Raw genomic sequence first — 19,229 nt, forward strand, 5'->3', positions numbered from 1 at the left:
TATATATATATATTGTTTTATTTCATATTTTTTGTGTGTTCTCTGCTCGATATGCTTTATTTTTTCAAATTTTTTTATTGATCCTTTCACTATTGTAGTGATATATTTCGGCTATATTATTGAAATATTAGAAAGCACTCAAATGTGCAGATATAATCGTGCGAGCTGACAATGAGATTATATATCTTTTCGTTATTTTGTTTCCTAACTTTTTAAACTTTTAATATTTTTTTCTTTTAAAATATACTTTTTTCCTTGTTTTCTTTGTTTCGCTAGCCGAGCGATCGACGGTCATTTTTAAGTTTACATTTTAACCGTTAACCCTTTTGAAGGCCGTGCTAAGTATACTTACCACAGCGTTTTACCACTTTTAATTAAGGTTTCCATTTTTCAATAACTTCAGCTTTCTTGAAGTGAGTTTGAATAAAATTGGTAACCATTTGTCACTTTTAAAAACGTATAAAAGTTATAAAATACGTAATTCCTTTTGAAGTTTGTATCATGTAAGGAATTTATTTTATAAATAAAGAAAAATGAAAGTCAGTAAGTTCCTAATAGGTGATGTTAAATATATTTACCACCAAAAAAATGGCATTTTTATAAACTAAATGAGTTTTTTTTTTATATCAGTTACTTTCCTTAAAACAATTTCAATTCCAAAAATACTTTAATTTACCTTCACTAGAAATAAAGGGCCCATTAAAGGGTTAATATTATTTTTTAAGTTTAATGACAGGGGTCTTGCTTCCAAAACTAAACTGCAATAAAAGCTTTAAATAAATTCAATATACTCAAATAATTTGAGAATTGAAAAACAAAAACAGAATGTATGAATATTTGCTTTGAATTTTTTGTAATTCAATAATCTAATATTTTTTTAATAATATTATGTTAGATATGAAAAAAACTTATCTTCAAAAACGACTGAAAGCTTACAAAATTCCCACAATACATCAACTTTTGTGCATCTTTTTCCAAAAATTTCTATTTTTCATACACTTGCAAAAAGAAATTCGAAATTCCATCTGCCTCATCACTTCAGGGTTCTTTCCAGAAACGTGCAAAAGGAAATTGCTTTTCAAATATTCCAAACTGTAAGAACAAAACGTTTTGGCGAAAGAAATTATTTTTTCCCCTCCCATGTTCAAATTGAAAATAACTGTACATTGAAGAAAATACACTTATATTTGAAGTTTTTCTTCCTTTTAAAAAAATTGTACGTTTTATAAATTATTATAACGTTATTTTGTTACACAATATAAGAAACATAAGCGTTTTATATGATTTATATTAAATTTCAAGATAAGCCATATCTAGAAATGGTTTCAAATTGCCTTAAAAACATATTTAGTTTCAAATTGATATCTTTCCTAAGAGTTCACAAAGTAAAATTTAAAATAAAAAAAAGAAAAACTACAGCAACATATATGTTTACAAATCATTATTTTTCCCTTTGTGAGAAATTGGAGATGCTATCTTACATTCGATTATTACTTTTTGCAAGTCTAGAATATAAAAAGAAATCATAGAATTGTTAAGGATTCGTAAAGTTATGCTGGTAAAAGTTTTACGAGCAATTTTATTGTATTCATTTATTATTATTTTTCATCAACAAACTTTTTAAGCTTTTTTACGAACTCAATGGTTTCAAATAATTATTAATAGAAATTCTATTAATAATTAAATTTTAGTTATTAATAGAATATTAGTTCAATATTCGAAATATTAGTTCTTTATGAGGCTATGTAACACATTTTTGGTAAAATAAACAATTATTTACAGAAATTATGGGGTTAAAAATGTCTAAAATAGATATAGACATTCATAGTTATAAATGTCTGTATCTATTTTAGACATTTTTAACCCCATAATTATGACATTTTTACTATAATTTTTAATATTTGACAAAATTATGACTTTTTAACTCCATAATTAGACATCTTTAACCCCATATGGCTATTATGTAGATTTCTATATTTATAACTAATAATTTCTATAATTATAACTACATATTTATACCGATTGCAAACTTCTATAACTGTTATTTAAATATTATATATACATATATCTATTGACATTGGTCGTTATTGCTATCTCTTTTACTTAACAGCTAGAAATGTCTGTAAGTGTTAAATAGACATCTGTAACTACATATAACTATAAACATCTAATGTTATACAGACCTATAACAGCTAGATACGTCGATAAATTTTGCATTTATTTATGACCATGTTTCAAACATCCATAACAAAATACTGTTACCCATTACTTTGTTCCGCAAACCAGCACATTATACACACCAGCATAGTTGTTCACTTATAACACTTTTTAGAAAATGTCTAACACAGAGGTGTCAAACTCAATTTTGCAGAGGGCCATATATTAAATTTAGAATATGTAGGCGGGCCATATGCAAATAAAAAAAATTTACTGAATTATTATAAAATTTTCTTTATCTAATTACATAGTTTATAATATACGGTTGTTAAAAATCATATCAAAGTTATAAAAGATGGTTATTATTTTGAGCTCGAGGATCCAGATACCTGACTTCTCTTGTTTTTGACAAGCTCATTGATGTCCGGTTTCATATTTGTTATAATTATTTTAAGAATTGATTGGAGATGTTCATTCGTAAGTCTTGCGCGATGTTTGTTCTTATTTATTTTCATGACGGAAAACATCTGCTCCCATAAATAGGTGCTACCAAACATGCACAGAATGCGTGCTGCATGCTTTTTTAATTCCGGGTAGTTATCCAAACTCTTGAAATATTGTGTATAAAATGTAAGAGCGTTAACCTCTTTAAATTTTTCTTTCAAAATACTGTCCGATTGAAGATTTATCAACTCCATTTGCAAATGAACTGGTGCCTGTGAAGCTTCAAAATTGAATGGATTGTTGAAAATTGGGAATTCCGTTTCATTCATTTTGTGGAAGTCTTCAAAACGATTGTTGAATTCCGTGATAAGATTTTGCAGAAGTTGAGAATATTGATCCAATTTCTTTGTGGTTCACTGTGCCAAATGATTTTAAATGAGGGAAATGATCCAAAGTTTGATTTTTACCTGATTTTCCCACAGCCTTAACTTTGTTTCAAAGGCTTGAATACATGAATACATTTGAGTGACAATCAGATTTTACATTCAGATCAGTCAAGTGTTAATTCATGTCTACCAAAAAGGCACAATCAATCCACCAGTCATTGTCATAATCAATTGGGTTACCTTTTTCTAACATGAAAGCTTGAATAGGGTCACGTAATTGAAAAAATCTTTCTAAAACTACTCCTCGACTGAGCCAACGAACTTCGGTGAAATTAGGGACATCAAAAAAATTTTCGTCCAAATCTTGTAAAAACTGCCTGAACTGTCGGTGATTTAGTCCTCTGCTCCTTATAGAATTTACTATTTTAATTATAGGTTGCATGACATGGTCCATTTTTAAATGTTTGGATGCCAATGATTCCTGATGAATTATACAGGGAAATCCCACAAAATTCCCTGATGTTTTCTGTTTTAATTTAGTTACAACGCCCGAATGATTGCCAGCCATGGCAGGAGCGCCATCCGTAGTTGTGCTGCTAAGTATATTCCAGTCGAAGATTCCGCTTGTTGCTAAGAAATGGCGTTACTGTCTATCTCTCTCGCTTGTCTAGGCACGCGCTGCCCTTGAAATTACTTATAAATGTAGTATGCACATTTTAGAACTTCCGTCGAGGAATCGAGTGAAGTCGAAAAGCTCTAAAAAACACAATTCTTCTTTCTGTGACACATCGCGATCGGGGGTCGGATGTGGCCCGCGGGCCGTATCTTTGACATGACTGGTCTAACAGTATTAAACGCGGTATTATAAAATTCCTTTTCATTTTTTCAAAAAATATTTTATGTATAAAATCTGCATATTAAAACAAATTATTTGTTTTTCCCAAGATTTGTAGTAGAGTATGAATAGATTTTAAATCTGACATTGATTAAGAAAGTTTTACCCTGAAAAATACTAAGCACCATCCTCTTAGTAAGTGGTAAATAATTGCTGGACCTTTCCAGTCGGGCTTCGGTGGTAAGGGGAAAATGAGAGGAAACTTGCACATTTGCTATCTTAACAACTTTTCCAGGCTGAATAAATTATTTGATTCGAGCAACTTTTTTATTTTGGACTATCAACAGAAATATATAACTATTTCAAATGTTCCAATAATTCTGTTGATTTTCATTCTGAATCGGAAGTTAGAGAAAACTTTTAAAAATTACAAGAATTTTACTTTTCTTTTTTTTGAAAAAAACCCCTTCTTTTTATGGTATATTTATTTCAATTCGTGAGTAATTTCCTATTTTGTGCAATTTTTTTTCTTTTGTTTCCTAGAAACAAATTTTTTTTATTTTTTTATAGCACTAATTTGTAAAAAAAATTTTTTTTAACCTGTAACCATTTGTAATTTGTAACCATGTTGTTAAAAAACAACATTTTGTAATGATTTGAAAAAAGTATCTTGATGAAAAAAGTGGTTAGGAATTAACGCTTAAACTATATTCATAATTTTTACTAAATCATATTTATAGTACCATATTTTTACTGTGTACCATATTTTAATACGATATTAGTTTTAAAATAGTATTACAGTTTTATAATTTCAGAACAAATTATCGATAATTATAGTGTTAATAAATGATGTTGAACATGCATGCCTTGTTTCTCCATTATAAATATTAAGAATAAAATAATTAAGTTACTGACATTTTACTTTTAAAAAAAAATTACATGGGTAGTTTAACCTTGATGAATACGTCTTTAAAAATGAGCTAAAATAAACTAGGTTGTCTTGTAATGATTTATTTGCGATTGCTAATTTATTTTTGCAATTTGAGTCTCGTTTTTACTTCATTAAATTCATCGTCATTTTCTAGGAGAAATGTATTGATTCACTCTAAATTTGAAGCATAACCCACTAGTGTGCTCCGCTTAAAAATGTGGTATCAAATATCAAGCAGATATTTTTCTGTTACCTACCACATTATTTTTTTAAAAAATTACTAGTGTTATATCAAATCCCAGTAAATATTATATTTTTAATGTGTCATGCACAGGAAAGAAATTTGTATAAATTATCATTCTGTATGGTAATGATATATCTGGTTAAGGAAACTGTAACTTCGTTCAATGATACACTATATAAATCATTCATTCGGTAAATTTTTCGTACATGGTAAAGGTTTACCAAAAATACTGGTTTTCTAACTTATATTTCTTATTACCACGCATTTAGTTAAAAATACAAAACTGAAAAGTAAACTTAATCGAATAAATTATTTTTATGCTATGCTCATAGGTATTATGATAAAATTACCAAATTTTACTACGTTTACGAAATTAAAAAACCATATTTTATTGTAAAGTTTACCAAAACGATTCGGTAAAAATTACCCATCTTTTTGGTGTTCCCAGAAAGTCAGAAACACGATACATTTTACTGTATTCTGGTAGTTTTGACCATAATTCTTCTTAATGTAGTAGACAGAGCTATCTTATTTTTTAAAAAGTCTAAAACTATCTTATTTATTAAAAGGTGAAAGCTTGTGCTACGCCTTTTTTTAGGAAAACAAATTTTTCTGTTAACCTTTTTATGGACGGGCGAATCATAAATATATTCGTATGGAATCAGAAACAGGATGGGGGGAAGCTTAAAAGTAGTAGCTTTTTTGGCATGGCTAATTCGACAACCTTAGTTTTGCTTTCACTTTAAATCTAATACACCCAATCTATGATTCTTAAAAATGCAACTATATAATTTTTAATTTGAACTAAGTCTTGGTAATATTAATAAAGAGAATTTTTATTACCCCGTTCACAAATAAACTGCAATAAAAATAGTTAGGCTACTAGTTTTATCTTTTTTTGCCGGGATTGTCGCCACCCTGAAAATGCATGTTTGACTCTCCCGTCTCGAAGAGATTAAAAAGAAGCAAGGCATAAATAGGTTAATGCAATCGTTGTTCTTCATTTTTACATAAAAACAATAACGAAGTAAATAAAACATAATTAAATGAACAGTAGCACGAAATGGTAAGCTGTTTTAAATGAAAGATTTTGCTACGCATACTGATTTTGACGTAATAAAAATAATCCTATTATCTAATTTAGGTCCTATAATTTCAGCCTTATTTTTTCATTTTATGACTGTCCAGTGGTATAAATATTCCATACAACTAGAAAAGGAAATAAACATTTAAATAATTTTCGAAAATATACATTTATTTTTAGAAATTTTGGCAATGGTTAGAGTAATAAACAAGAACCTAACTGTAGCTTTTATCATAAAAGCTTCTAATTCGAATTATCCCAGAAATATAAGGTGGGTTACTATGTATGAAATAAAAAGGATTGAAAAGGTACAGTATATTGATATGAGAAAAATTGCTTATTATCATCAGACGTTATTTTTTGTTCGGCACGGAATTCCGTTCCATGCCACGATCTGAAACTTTTAATTTAGAATTTTGCGTGTTTCCCTTGCGTAGCTGGTACTAAAAGCGACAATAAAGAAATTGTTTTTACACACCAAAAATATTTATTTTTCTTTGTCGCTCCATCAAGCATAGCTTTGTTCGCAAATAAAAATAGCACCCAAAATTAGTTGATGCATTATAAACTAGCACGGTGCTTGAACGTGTATTCCATTTTCAATCGTTAATTTTGCAACGGCACGATCTTCAAATTACGTCACAAAATGAGCGTGTGCTTTATTTAGTGAATGCATAATAATAATTTCGAAATATACCCGGGCAATCTCGTTTGAATCAAGCAGTTTTGGTTCGCGTGCTATTCTTTGAATAGATTAATTGCTCTTTTATTTACCCGCTTTTTCTACTCGTGTTTTGTTCTAAAAATAACTAACTAATTAATTCTCAGTAAAATCCCTGGATTGATTTGACAAAAATGTTTTGGATTCGATTTCTAACTAGTACCGAGTTATTCTCTGTTTAAGTTGCTTTGTTTTTTTATGAATAGAAAGAATTTTCGAATTATATCTTCTGACTAGACAAAATTCGGCGTGTAAAAATATTGCACTAGAAATTATATGTAACATAAAAACATTTTGCAACAGTTGGAGCATTAGCTGTTTTCGAGTTTAATTTTAAAAAAATAATATAGTACAATGTATAAATTCTATATAATTTATAAATATTATACGATATATAATGAGATATTCTGTAAAATTTTCCGGTCCATATTACGGTAAAAGTACAGGCACGCAGTTTGCCGTTACTTTTTACCGTAAAATCCATTTTTTGGAACATGGAACACAAAATCTGATATACTGTAATTTTCACAGTAGTAATTAACTCAAAATCACTGAATCACTTGAATTAAGTAAATATTACTGTAAAATTACGGTATATTTTATTACGGGAAAAATGAATTTGTGGTGAAATGGATTTAAGGGTAAATTGGAATTTACGGATGTAATTTGATCCGGAATTTCTTACAGTGCAAGCAAAAATTTGCATTACAGTATTCTGCTTTAAAGTTTAGCCCAGATCAATCAGTAAGGGAATAACAGTTTTAATGATTGCCTCTTATTAGTTTAATTATGATCAATCAACCCTATAATAAACTTATAAGACGAAAATAAATTTCATAAAGGTACTGCATTATATCGTGAATGTTGGTAAATATCACTCACATTTAACTGATGCTACTGAGAAAATATACTTATTAAAGTTATGATTTTTATTATTTAAAAATTTTATGTGTAGGTATTGTATTTGCTATTGATTGAAATTTTAAAAATTTTAAATGTTTCAAGCAGAAAACGTGGGAACTCTTTCCGGTGCAGTGTTCCTAGTCTGGCAACACTTAATCTAAAAATTTTACAAATCATTAGAAATGTGAAACTATTTGCTTCTAAACGTACGTCGATTTTTAGCTACTACTATTTTTTTAGCAACATAGCCTCTCTGTTGTTTAAGTTTGCCTCTTCAATTAAAATACACTAACTGAGGTCGAAGTTGCTAATGAGTTGTCTGACAGAAATTTAAAGCTGAACTCTACTGTTCCACAAAGGTTAATGAAAATATTTTTTTAACATTGTTTTTTTCTTATAATTTAAAAAAAATTTTTTATTTAAATTTCGTAAATTTTTACAAAAAATAAAATTGCCTTGGCAAGTAAAAGGCTACAAAACCAGTGATAATAATAATTGAATTTTTTATATAATTCAATAGGTAAATAACAAATAAATTTCGCGGGAAATTAAAATTTTCGTAAAGTTTGCCGGCGATTTGTTGGTTTTTTAAATCAACAAATCCCTGACAAACTTCATTTAAAAATTTCCTACGACATCTATTTGTTATTTTTATAAAAGTTATGTCCTACCATACTTTTAAAAACGTTACGATCTGAAAGTGTAAAGATTAATTTAATGAAATATAAAAGTTTTAAAAATGTTTTGAGGAAAATTAATAGTTTTATAAATTTCAAAGTTGTACTTTTCGATATGCAATTAATTTGCCACAACAATTAATTTTCCTAATCAGCTTTTTTTCTATTATCCTTTCAGAATCTTTCATTTATCTTAAATAATCTTTAAGTCACTTAGCGGGATAAAAAAGGATTAAAATTTTGTGAAAAGAAAAGGATTTAAAAAAAAAGCACCTGGCACTTAGGACCTTCATCGTATCCAAGTGCAAAACTCTTTTGTTACTCAAACATGCGCGTGAGGAGGTCTTTTGATTAATGATGATGAGGAAATAATGCTCATCAGAGAGGTCCACTCCAAACTTTTGTTGCATGGATAATTGCGCCAGTGTTTTTCGAGAAGCGATACTAAATTGATATTAATTTTAGGCAACTATGAGATTAAAATCTTGCCCTCATTGTGTAATTAGTATTTTTGACGTGTTTTTGTTTTAAGAATGCACAAGCATATATTTATGTTTTTTTGTTCCGTTTTCTAAAAAACATCGTTATAGTAAAATAAAACTAGGTTATTTCTTAATGGATTTGATATTTTTCTTCATTAGATAGGACTCATCTTTTATTTCTGTTTTCCATCATTTGTATTTAGTTTGAATTTTAAAAAATAAATTTTTTATTTTATATTATAAGCGTCATTGAACAGCCGACCCAATTTTTGGGTTTACGACTACTAATGTTCAAATCCGTAGCATTGTAATTTTGAACGCAATCCAGAAGACAAGGGAACTCCTGGATGAAGTATTGGGAGAAATTTGCCTTCGTGGAGGACTTTTTGATGGAACTAACTCGCATTTGCGTTACATGGAGAGGAAAACCACGAGAACCTCCCAAGGTTAGCCTAACGGCAAGGGGACTCTAACCCATGATCCGTCTACCACTGAGGATATTTCACGTCAGCACTGTGGTCGGTGCAAGCCGGATGCGGAATTCGTATCGACCAGCTATCGCCGGGATCGAGCCCCGGTTCACCTCATTGGAAGGCAAACGCTCTATCCCCTGAGCCATCGCGGCCTTTTCAAAAAAAAAAAAATTTATTTTATATTTTATAACCGTCGTTGAACAGCCGACACAATTTTGGGTTAACGACTACTAATGTTCAACTCCGTAATGTAAGCCTTATAATTTTGAACCAGACAAGGAAACCTCTGGATCTGTACCCCCAGAGGTATGATTTAAAAATAAATTGAAAAAATCTGTATATTTTTACTAAAAATGGGATTTTTTAGTTTCTTACTATTTTAAGGTCTCGCCAACTGTACACCGAGGATATCTTTATTTATTTTTTTTTTTAATGTTTTACTCATTGGTATGTATTCACTGAAATATACAACTTTGTGATTGAATGTTGGTGCAGATAAATTTTGGCTGTCGAAATTTAAGAAAATAGCCTTATTTCGAAGATTTTTCAATGATTTTTGTAATATCTACTGACCTTTTGATAAGATCTACTGAAAGTATTTATGTCTTAATAGTCAGTGTGGAAGTAGTAGAATACAAATAATACAAAATAATAGCCAGTTCAATGGTTTACTCATTTCATTGAAATACTTACTGTATGTAAATAGATATTAAATAAATATATTTTTCTCAAAACTCCAGGGGATCTTCAGATTTGACTTGCCAAACCTTAAGAAAAAAGAAATTTAGAAAAAAAACGTGGTTTTGAATAAACGAACTTTTAATTGTGTACAAAAAATGTTAAGTAATTTAAAAAAATTCTCGAGATACGATGAAATACTCAAAAAATAAAATTAACATTAAGGTTTCCAAACTTCGAACCACTCCTGACCAAACTGCAACCATATTTGCCAGACTATGTCTACCCCTATATTTTGGGGGTCAAAAATTCGAAACCGTTGGAAAAAAAACACGATTATTCAGGGAAAGTACGTTTATGTGTCTGATCTTGCGACTAAAAATATCGTCTGCTTTAGTTAATTAGCATGTTGGAGGTCACCCCCTCAAATCATTAGGATTGAGTCCTAAAACGTGAAGATTCAATCATTAAATCAAAAGCTACCCAGAGTTGCCCGTTCATTTATTTATTAAATTTTTTTCTTCTTTTTTGCGCACTGCATTACATATAATAAATAGGAATTATTATTACTCGGTTATCGTACAATGTACGGCGAACAGGTTAGCATCTATAATATATTAATTTCGTATACTCTTTTTAAATATTGCACCGGTTTAGATAATGCTTTCTTGCAACTATTTTATTAGCATTAATCATTCTTTTTTACAGGTTCATAGACGGAATCTCAATCCCACTTTTAATGAGACATTCGTATTTGGAGTTCCCTATGAACAGCTCAGATCGAGGACGATCCAGTTCTCAGTGTATGATTTCGATCGATTCTCCAGGCACGATCTCATCGGGCAGGTTCTAGTTCGCGGACTTCCTGAGCTCTGCGATATCAACCACGATGTAGAGTACACTATGGACATTTTGGGTGTTCCACAGGTTTGTCTTACTAAATATCTTTGAACCAAGATAACTTAACGAAACTTTTCAGAACTAGGAACAAGAGCAAAATATTATGTCAACTAATTTTTTTTCAATAAATTTGGGTCTGCGTAATTTTTAAAAAAATTCTCTAAAAATTCGATTGTGAAGGTCAGATAATGTGATAAATTACTTTTGACTCAACCTAATAAAAAATTCTCTATATTAGTCAATAAAAATTCTATTTATTATTAAAAGTTCATGGTGGCTACTCCCCCCAGAAACAGAAAAAAAACCTGGAGTTTTTAAAGAGTTTGAGAAAATCCCAGGAGCATTCACTATCAACTCTTGGAAATTTTTAGAGTTTAGATAGCATAATCACGCACTATAATCCCACATTAGTACCTAAAGCAGTATAATCGAACATGATTTCTCCTTATAAAATTTTTTTAGTTATACTATAATTTAATTTTCTCCACAGCGGTGTTATTTTTATTTAAAAAAAATTCTAATAAATTATTTTATTATTTCCACTACCATTTAAATGAGTGTTTCTTATTTTTAAATTAAATTTCGTAAAAAATATATATATATATATTTTTGAAAATCTTTTTTTTTTCTATCTCGAACTTTTAATGAAATTAACAAAGAATTTATTTAATAGGCACTATTTTTATTTATTCAATTATTTGTTTAGATATTTGACTATTTATTATTTTTAATGTCATGAAATTGTTAGGCATTGAAAAATAAACAATAATAAATTTAAAAAATAAACATATTTAATTTTAAAGAAATTTCTGCTTTTATGCATCGATTCTTATTCCATATTTTAAATATACAGTTGCCCCCCCCCCTTTATACGAGAGCAAGGGCACCTCGGATGACAAAAATAGGCACTATTTTTATTTATTCAATTGTTTATGTGTTTATTAATTTATTTATTTTGCTTAATATTTTAAAAATTTTAGGCATTAAAAAGAACAATGATAGATTTAAGAAATAAATATAGCTTTAAAGAAATTTCTGCTTTTGTACTTAGAATCCATATTACATATCCATATTACATATAGTAGAGGTCCTCATGGGACCTCTACTGTACCACGGAATAGGGATGCAAGGACATCTCGGATAATAAAAATAGGCACTATTTTTATTTATTCAATTGTTTATTTATTTTGTTAAGTTATTTATTTTGTTGATTTATTTACTTTGTTTATTTACATATTTATTTACTTTGAACAATTATAGTTTCAAAAAAAGAGCAAATTTTAAAGAAATTTCTGCTTCTATACATAATTCATTCCATAATTCTTAATCCATATCATTTTTAATGTTCTGTAGAGCCCCGGAAACAAGGGTGGCAAGGGCACCTCGGATGACAAAAATCGCAGGTAATCCAAAGAAAAGTAAAATAGTAATTAATGGGAGCAAAAGCATAATTTCAAACATGCGTATATGATTTAAACGTACTACAGAAATCTTTATTCTTTGTGTAAATAGCTGAAACATGGAATGGTAAATAAAAAATACTAGATGCATACTTTATTAAGTGTTTATACATAAAAGTACATAGATCAAGAAGTTAAGAAACACACGTAAATATTTGAAAAAAATCGGTCACATGTTTTTGGTTTAAAAGCATCTTTTCTTATTGTGCTTTCTTTAACATGAGCAATGATCGAACACGAATGAAACTCGCGGATAATCTGTATCTATTGTATTTAAATTTTAACATTGTAGTTAAATTTTAACATTTCGTTAATTGTGTTAACATTAACACAATTAACGTGTTAATTGTGTTAATGTTAACACAATTAACGAAAATCAGAAATTTCTTAAATTTAACTCTGGAAATCTCAGGAAATTTATCAGGAGTGCCTCTCTAAAATGCCAAACCATTTTATAAAAAAAAAACTTTTTTTGTTTTTTAACTAAAGCAATTTCTTTATTGTTATTCTTATTAAATTAAAAAGAATTTCCTTACTGTTATTCCTGACATCAATTTTCTTTTTAAATCCTAACAAAGTTAATTGTTGAGTTATTAAGTAATTCGATTTATTTCTTATCAAATTAAAAAAAGTAAGTTAATTAATTAAAAGAATATCACTTTTTGTTGCTCTTTTTAAATTAAAAAAAAATTCCTTACTGTTAACCTTTCTTAACGTCAATTTTATTTTTAAATTATTTTATTTATTCGAAATTTATGTATTTATTTAGAAAATATTAAAAAAAAGCAATACTCAATTTCTCCCAATATCCAAAGGCACGTAAACCATTTCATTTCAATTTGATGACGTACCATCATAAGAAACTACGTAAGCATTCTTCGTTTGAATTGCAGTTGTGGTTTGAAATGAGGGGAATATTATCATCCAACGGGTGCATGAAATTATTCCAGAGCATGAGAAGGGCTAAGGACGAAGAGGAAAGAGAATTTACATTTATTCCTTTCAAATATATATAAGTATTCAGTTTGGCTGCTTGTCGAGCAAGCTCACTTTCAGAACTTTTCATTGCTTTTTCAAGGATTTAAATATTATCATAAATTCCCCATTGCATTCAGTTACTAGATCAAAAACATGCCTAGTCTTCACACAAGATTATGAGTAGACTTTGGTAATATTTGTCGTTGTTTTTAAACTTAGATGCACTGTTACTTTTTTTTTCTTAATTCATTTTTTAATTAAAAGTATTTCAATTTTTTATTTATTAAAAGTCTTAATTTCATATTACACGGTTAGAATTTTCATTCTAAAATTATGGTAAAATAATCGGAAGCAGTCTTTCCATCCAATTAACCGTTAAGTTTAAGGTGAAGAACATTTTTTTACCTTGATGGTTTTTAAACAGCTTACAACTAGTGTGGTTAAAAAACCCTGAATACAAAACTATACGGTTTTTCAACCATTAAACCATGGTTTAAAATTAACCGTTAAGTTTAAGGTTAAGAACATTTTTGTACCTTGATAGTTTTTAAACAGTGTTAAAAGAACCTGACTACAAAACTGTTATTATTCAACCATTAAACCTGGTTAAAATTAAAACCATGGATACAAAACTATATGGTTTTTCAACCAGTTACAATTAGCATGATTTCAAAAGCGTACTGAAAGAAATTTAACTAAGCATAGGAGATAGCTTAGCAACTTTATAGTGCTGCCATCTATGATTGAATGAGAGTATTTTAATCTAATAGCCTAGAGTCACGAACTGTTGAAGAGACTGGAGGAAGTAATGTCGTTCCAACGCTGGGATTCGAACCCCGGTTCTCGTGCTAATGAGATTGACAGATTAGCTCTCTTGGCCATAATATGTACCCAGCTGCAAGGAAATAGGTGATTTCATTAGGTGGGTCTAGTTGGTTCAATCAAATTCTGATGCTTTAACCATATTATATGAAAGCAGGTAATAAACGGTTTTTCTCACAGTTAACAGTTTGAATACAGTTTATGGTTATATGACTGTTTTGTTTGAATATGGTCAAATAGCAATTAAAAAAATTCTTATTTAAAAAAAAATTTTGAGAAGTTTCTAACACTGTACAAGGGATGTTTTTCTGAAAAAGCAGAAAATGTGGATAGCCATAAGATGAGGCATGAAGTTCTTAAACAGCTTTTATTAAGTACAAAACCATCTCGATACAGCAAAGTAATTAAATAAAATGCAATGTGAAATTAGAAACGTGACATTTTGCATCAGAGAATCAGCTCGGACATAACGGCAACTACTGTCTAACATGCAACAAGTCTAATATGCAAATGCAGGTCTAATATGCAACAAGTTTACTGAGTACATACACATAAAATGACGTCACTCGCCTAACTAGAAGATATACTCGTTGGCGTTGCCCACACACTACCGAAACTTAGTTTTGTAGTTAATACCCTCGGTGGAGTACAGCGATGCCAACTTGCACCAGACAGCAGATAAATATTTTCGTGTTGGTAGTCTTTTTAATGTATGATTCTTGATTCAGTCAATTCCATTTATATGGTTTTTACTGAAAAATTCAAAGGCTTATGTGACACGCCACTTTGTTTTAGTCAAGCCGTGTTTCTCCTTTTGAAATATTGGCAAAATTAACTTAAAATTTGCAGGTTTTAGTTCGTAGTTCTCTACCGTTTTTGAAAATATTTTGCTGAATCCGGACCAGTTTTCATCTCTGGAAGCAAAATATCACTACAACATTTTACTTTTCTAAAATTTAAAAAAATAGCAAGAATTGCAGATTTCTAAAGTTGAAAGAATGACAGGGATTGAAGATTTTTAAAATTTAAAGAATGGCAAGGAGTAATCGAAATGAACTTTTCGTATTGCATTACGATTTAAAAATCTTCGATTATAGTGAAATCAAATTTTGTAAGTTTATTGAAATTTAAAATGATACGGTTAACGTAATGCTGACTCGAAAGTATCTTACCTCCTCACAATATCTTAAGTAATATCGAAATTAAAATTAATTTAATCTTAAATTGTATAATTTTGAAAGAAGTTAAAGATTTCAATATTCGATTATCAGGCCTTAAATATTTCTTTCATTTGCTTATAAGTATTGGTGGTCAAAATCATTTTAAATCAAATTTTGATGGTAAATCTTAAAATATACTAACATTTTAAATATTCAAGGAAGGGCTCCTGTTGTGCTTTTAGCTCTCATAGAAAATTTAAGAACGTCACAAACAAACCTTATGAAAATTGACTTTCGATCGAATCGTTTGAAACTTATTTATTCCATCTCCATCAAAAGACTTCATGGGCAGGAAAACTAAAAAAAAAGGAGTGTCTTCGACATGGAGTTAATATTTTAAATCCTTTTATGCGTACAAAACCTAATTTATCCATATCGTTTTAAATAGCCTTTTATGAACTGTTTATCAAAATACAATTAATTAATACAATTAATGAAATCTCTTACCAACAGAGATATTGATATTTTATACGTATAATATTACCAAAACGTTATCTAAACATGGTCATTTAATAATATGAACGATGGCCAATATAACTCAAGAATAATGTTAGAATCATAAAACTATTTAGGTTATTTATAGAATTTTTTGGAAATTAAAACGTTTATCAAGAGCTTTTTATTATGATATGTAAATTATGATTTGTAAATTTTGCTCCCCTCATGCAAATGGAACTTCAGCACGATCGCTGTTGATCTCGCACTAGTGTGTGATAATCATTAGAGTTTGTCTCGCTGGCCCGAGATCTAACCGATCGTGTTAACCCTTTGATTCAGAATTTTTATTTAAACATATTTTTCATACTTTTTTCATTATTTTGTATTGTATAGGTTAAAATAAGTGGAAAATATATATTTAGAATTTTAATAATTTATGATAATGAAATACAACGTGAAACACCGGTGTCTTTTTCTGCATTAAAGGTAAAATCTTAGAAACTTGACTCATTATAACAATAATTTTTTCAATTCGTACTTATTAGATCAAAGAGAAACAGATAATCATCATTGAAATTTCTTTAATTTAGAAAATAACTATTGATAAATATTTGAAAATGAATGGAAAAAAAATACTTCTTTTTTGGGGGGGTTTATATTTTAGTACAAATATAATTCCTACAATCTAAGATATTTTTTTATAAATAACGAAAAAATACCAAAATGTATTTCTCATCTGCATCAGAATGTTAAAATGGATGTATATCAAAAACCGTCCATTTTTTAGTTTCATGTCTGTGATAAAGACTACTTATCATTATTGAATAAACTATAACATACATAGCCTCCATCAACTTTTCGTTATTTCAGAAAATATATTATTTGGTAGCAGTAAAAATAATACATTCATATTTTAATATATTGGAATTAAATAAATATTGCCCACCACAACCTGTAAATAATTTGAGCAGTTGTATGAAAAGTCTGACAGATAAATAGTTATTTGAAAGGACAGTAAGGCTTCAGACGCCCAATTCCATTACGACGAACGAAATAGTTATTTCCTTAAGTTCTGGTACAAGTTAAATTATGATTCTATATGTTTGAAAATTTACGGTTTAATTCAGTACCAGAGAAGCCAACTTGTTCCAGATAGCGGATGCAAATTTTCGAGTGGTAGTCTCTTAATGTATGATTCTTGGTTTAGTAAATACGCTCTGTAGAGTTTCCACTCACCACTACCTCTAAATAATTCAAAGACTTACGTGATGCACCACTTCGGTACAGTTTAGTCTCTACAACAATATTTTTAAAGCAGGATTGCTAATTGAAGATTCCAAAATCAGATGCCTAGCCCACTTTTCCACCACTACCGATGCAGATGATTTCAGATAAAGTCAATTAATTCTTCACTATTTTTAATCTTTTATTGATACTTATAGTTTAATTTATAAATTTAAATTATAATACTGCAAGAGATTGGAGGTGCAGTCTTTTCTCTGATTGTTCATAACTCCGATTTCTTATAGGTGCTGCGATTCAGCACCAATAGCTGTTACATCACTACGTTGCAATTGCAGCAAACAGTTCAAAATTATTTTTCCTTTTATTTTTCTTTCTGTTTTCAAAACTCCTGATGAAAGTTACTTCACAAATCAAGGTGAAAAGGTAAAAGTTTTTATCTACAATATGACTATGACTACTTCTAAAAAGTTGGCGAAATTAACCGAAAATCTGCAAATTTTCGTCTCTACCGTTTCGTAAAATTCTTTTTCGAATAAGTAACAGTTGGCATCTCTGCAGTACTAATTAAAATAATGTTTCGCAGAAACTACAAACGGTTGAGAACATGTGAACATATAAAATTTTAGACTATTTGACAAGTGGGGTTCTTTGTATGTACTATGGTATGCATTGTTTGCTAAGGAAACATAACGCATTTTCTTTTTGCTACATTTAAAATTAACCAAATTAACCATAATCTTAATCACCTGTTGTTATTATAAAAGAAGAACTCGTATATATATATATATATATATATATATATTTTTAAATATTTTTTATTTATTTTTTTAAACTTTTTTNNNNATATATATTAATGAACGGATTGCTTCAAAATCTTCTTCTCTCTTTAAAAGCATTCATTCTGCAAATTTATAAATCATATGTTTCAAAATAATAAAAACAAAAACCTTTTTCTTGTCCGAAATCGTAAGTTTGAAAAAAAGTCCGATTAGTACGAAAGATGCATTGCTTTTTTTATACATAAGTATCATTCAAATGATAGAAACATCGAATATTTAAATCGATAAGTATGTGTTTTTTTTAACTTCATGATTTTTATATACATATGTATAAAATCTTTCAAAACATCTGAACCGTTTTGGAATTCCGAAATATATTTGGGATTTGGTCTTCTTTCGCATTGGTGCACTTTTTTGAGTCATCTCCATACGCTTCCACTTAAAATACAGAAGCAACCAAAAAAAAAAAACTATTCGTAGAGATTCTTTAAAACTAAAATCTAAATGTAAATCCGTCAAGTAAAATCAGATGTCGTTCGCAAATGATTCATCCGTCGCTATAGTGACTAAGAAAAAAAAAGGTCATATGATTTTATTTTAGAAAATGTTTTTTAGCAAAAGTACTTTGCGAAATGAAAAGGTGTTTTCATACTCAAAGTTATTTGTCAAAATTACGCAAAATGTTTGACCTAAAAGTAGTTCTCCTTATCTTCGTCGTGGGATCATTCATCACGAATGAATGTTACGATTGAACAAATGTCGCTTCAACTTTGTGCTTTTATAAATATCGAACATTTTCTTCAATTTAAAATTTTTTTAAACATCTGAATGAATTAAAAAAAGGCTATTTTTAATCCTACAAGTTATGAGCTGGAGCTCATAACTTGTAATGTATAGTACACGAAAAAGAAAAAAGGGTCCTTAATTACTTTTTATCTGATGATCGGATTTTCACTTTCTAGGACCCAGGCTTAATGGTTCTTCTTATCTTCGTCGTGGGATCATTCATCACAAATGAATGTTACGATTGAACAAATGTCGTTTCAACTTTGTGCTTTTATAAATACCAGACGTTTTCTTCAATTTTAAAGTTTTTTAAAAAAAATATATGATTGAATTAAAAGAGACTATTTTTTATCCTACAAGTTATGAGCTGGAGCTTATGTACAGTACAAGAAAAGAAAAACGGCGCTTAATAACTTTTGATCTGATGAGCGGATTTTCACTTTTTAGGACTTAGGCTTAATGGGTCGTGGGGGTGACCTAAAATATATAAATAAAAAATATATCTAATATTCAAAATTCGATTTATTAGGAGCTAATCTACCAATTTCGTTCAAATTTTGTATTTTACTTCACTATCTAAACTATT

General features: G+C 29.0%; 1 protein-coding gene across 1 annotated transcript in view; it reads left to right on the forward strand.

Annotated features, from left to right (window-relative positions):
* The window catches only part of LOC107448120 (synaptotagmin-9-like), a 170,673-nt gene that overhangs the window by 121,191 nt on the left and 30,253 nt on the right, over window positions 1-19,229 (forward strand). The window contains exon 6 of the mRNA XM_071186981.1: window positions 10,724-10,942. Coding sequence (XP_071043082.1) covers window positions 10,724-10,942 — 219 coding nt within the window. The remainder of the gene's footprint in view (window positions 1-10,723; window positions 10,943-19,229) is intronic.

The sequence above is a fragment of the Parasteatoda tepidariorum genome, chromosome 10 (genome assembly GCF_043381705.1).
Source record: "Parasteatoda tepidariorum isolate YZ-2023 chromosome 10, CAS_Ptep_4.0, whole genome shotgun sequence".
Taxonomy (NCBI): domain Eukaryota; kingdom Metazoa; phylum Arthropoda; class Arachnida; order Araneae; family Theridiidae; genus Parasteatoda; species Parasteatoda tepidariorum.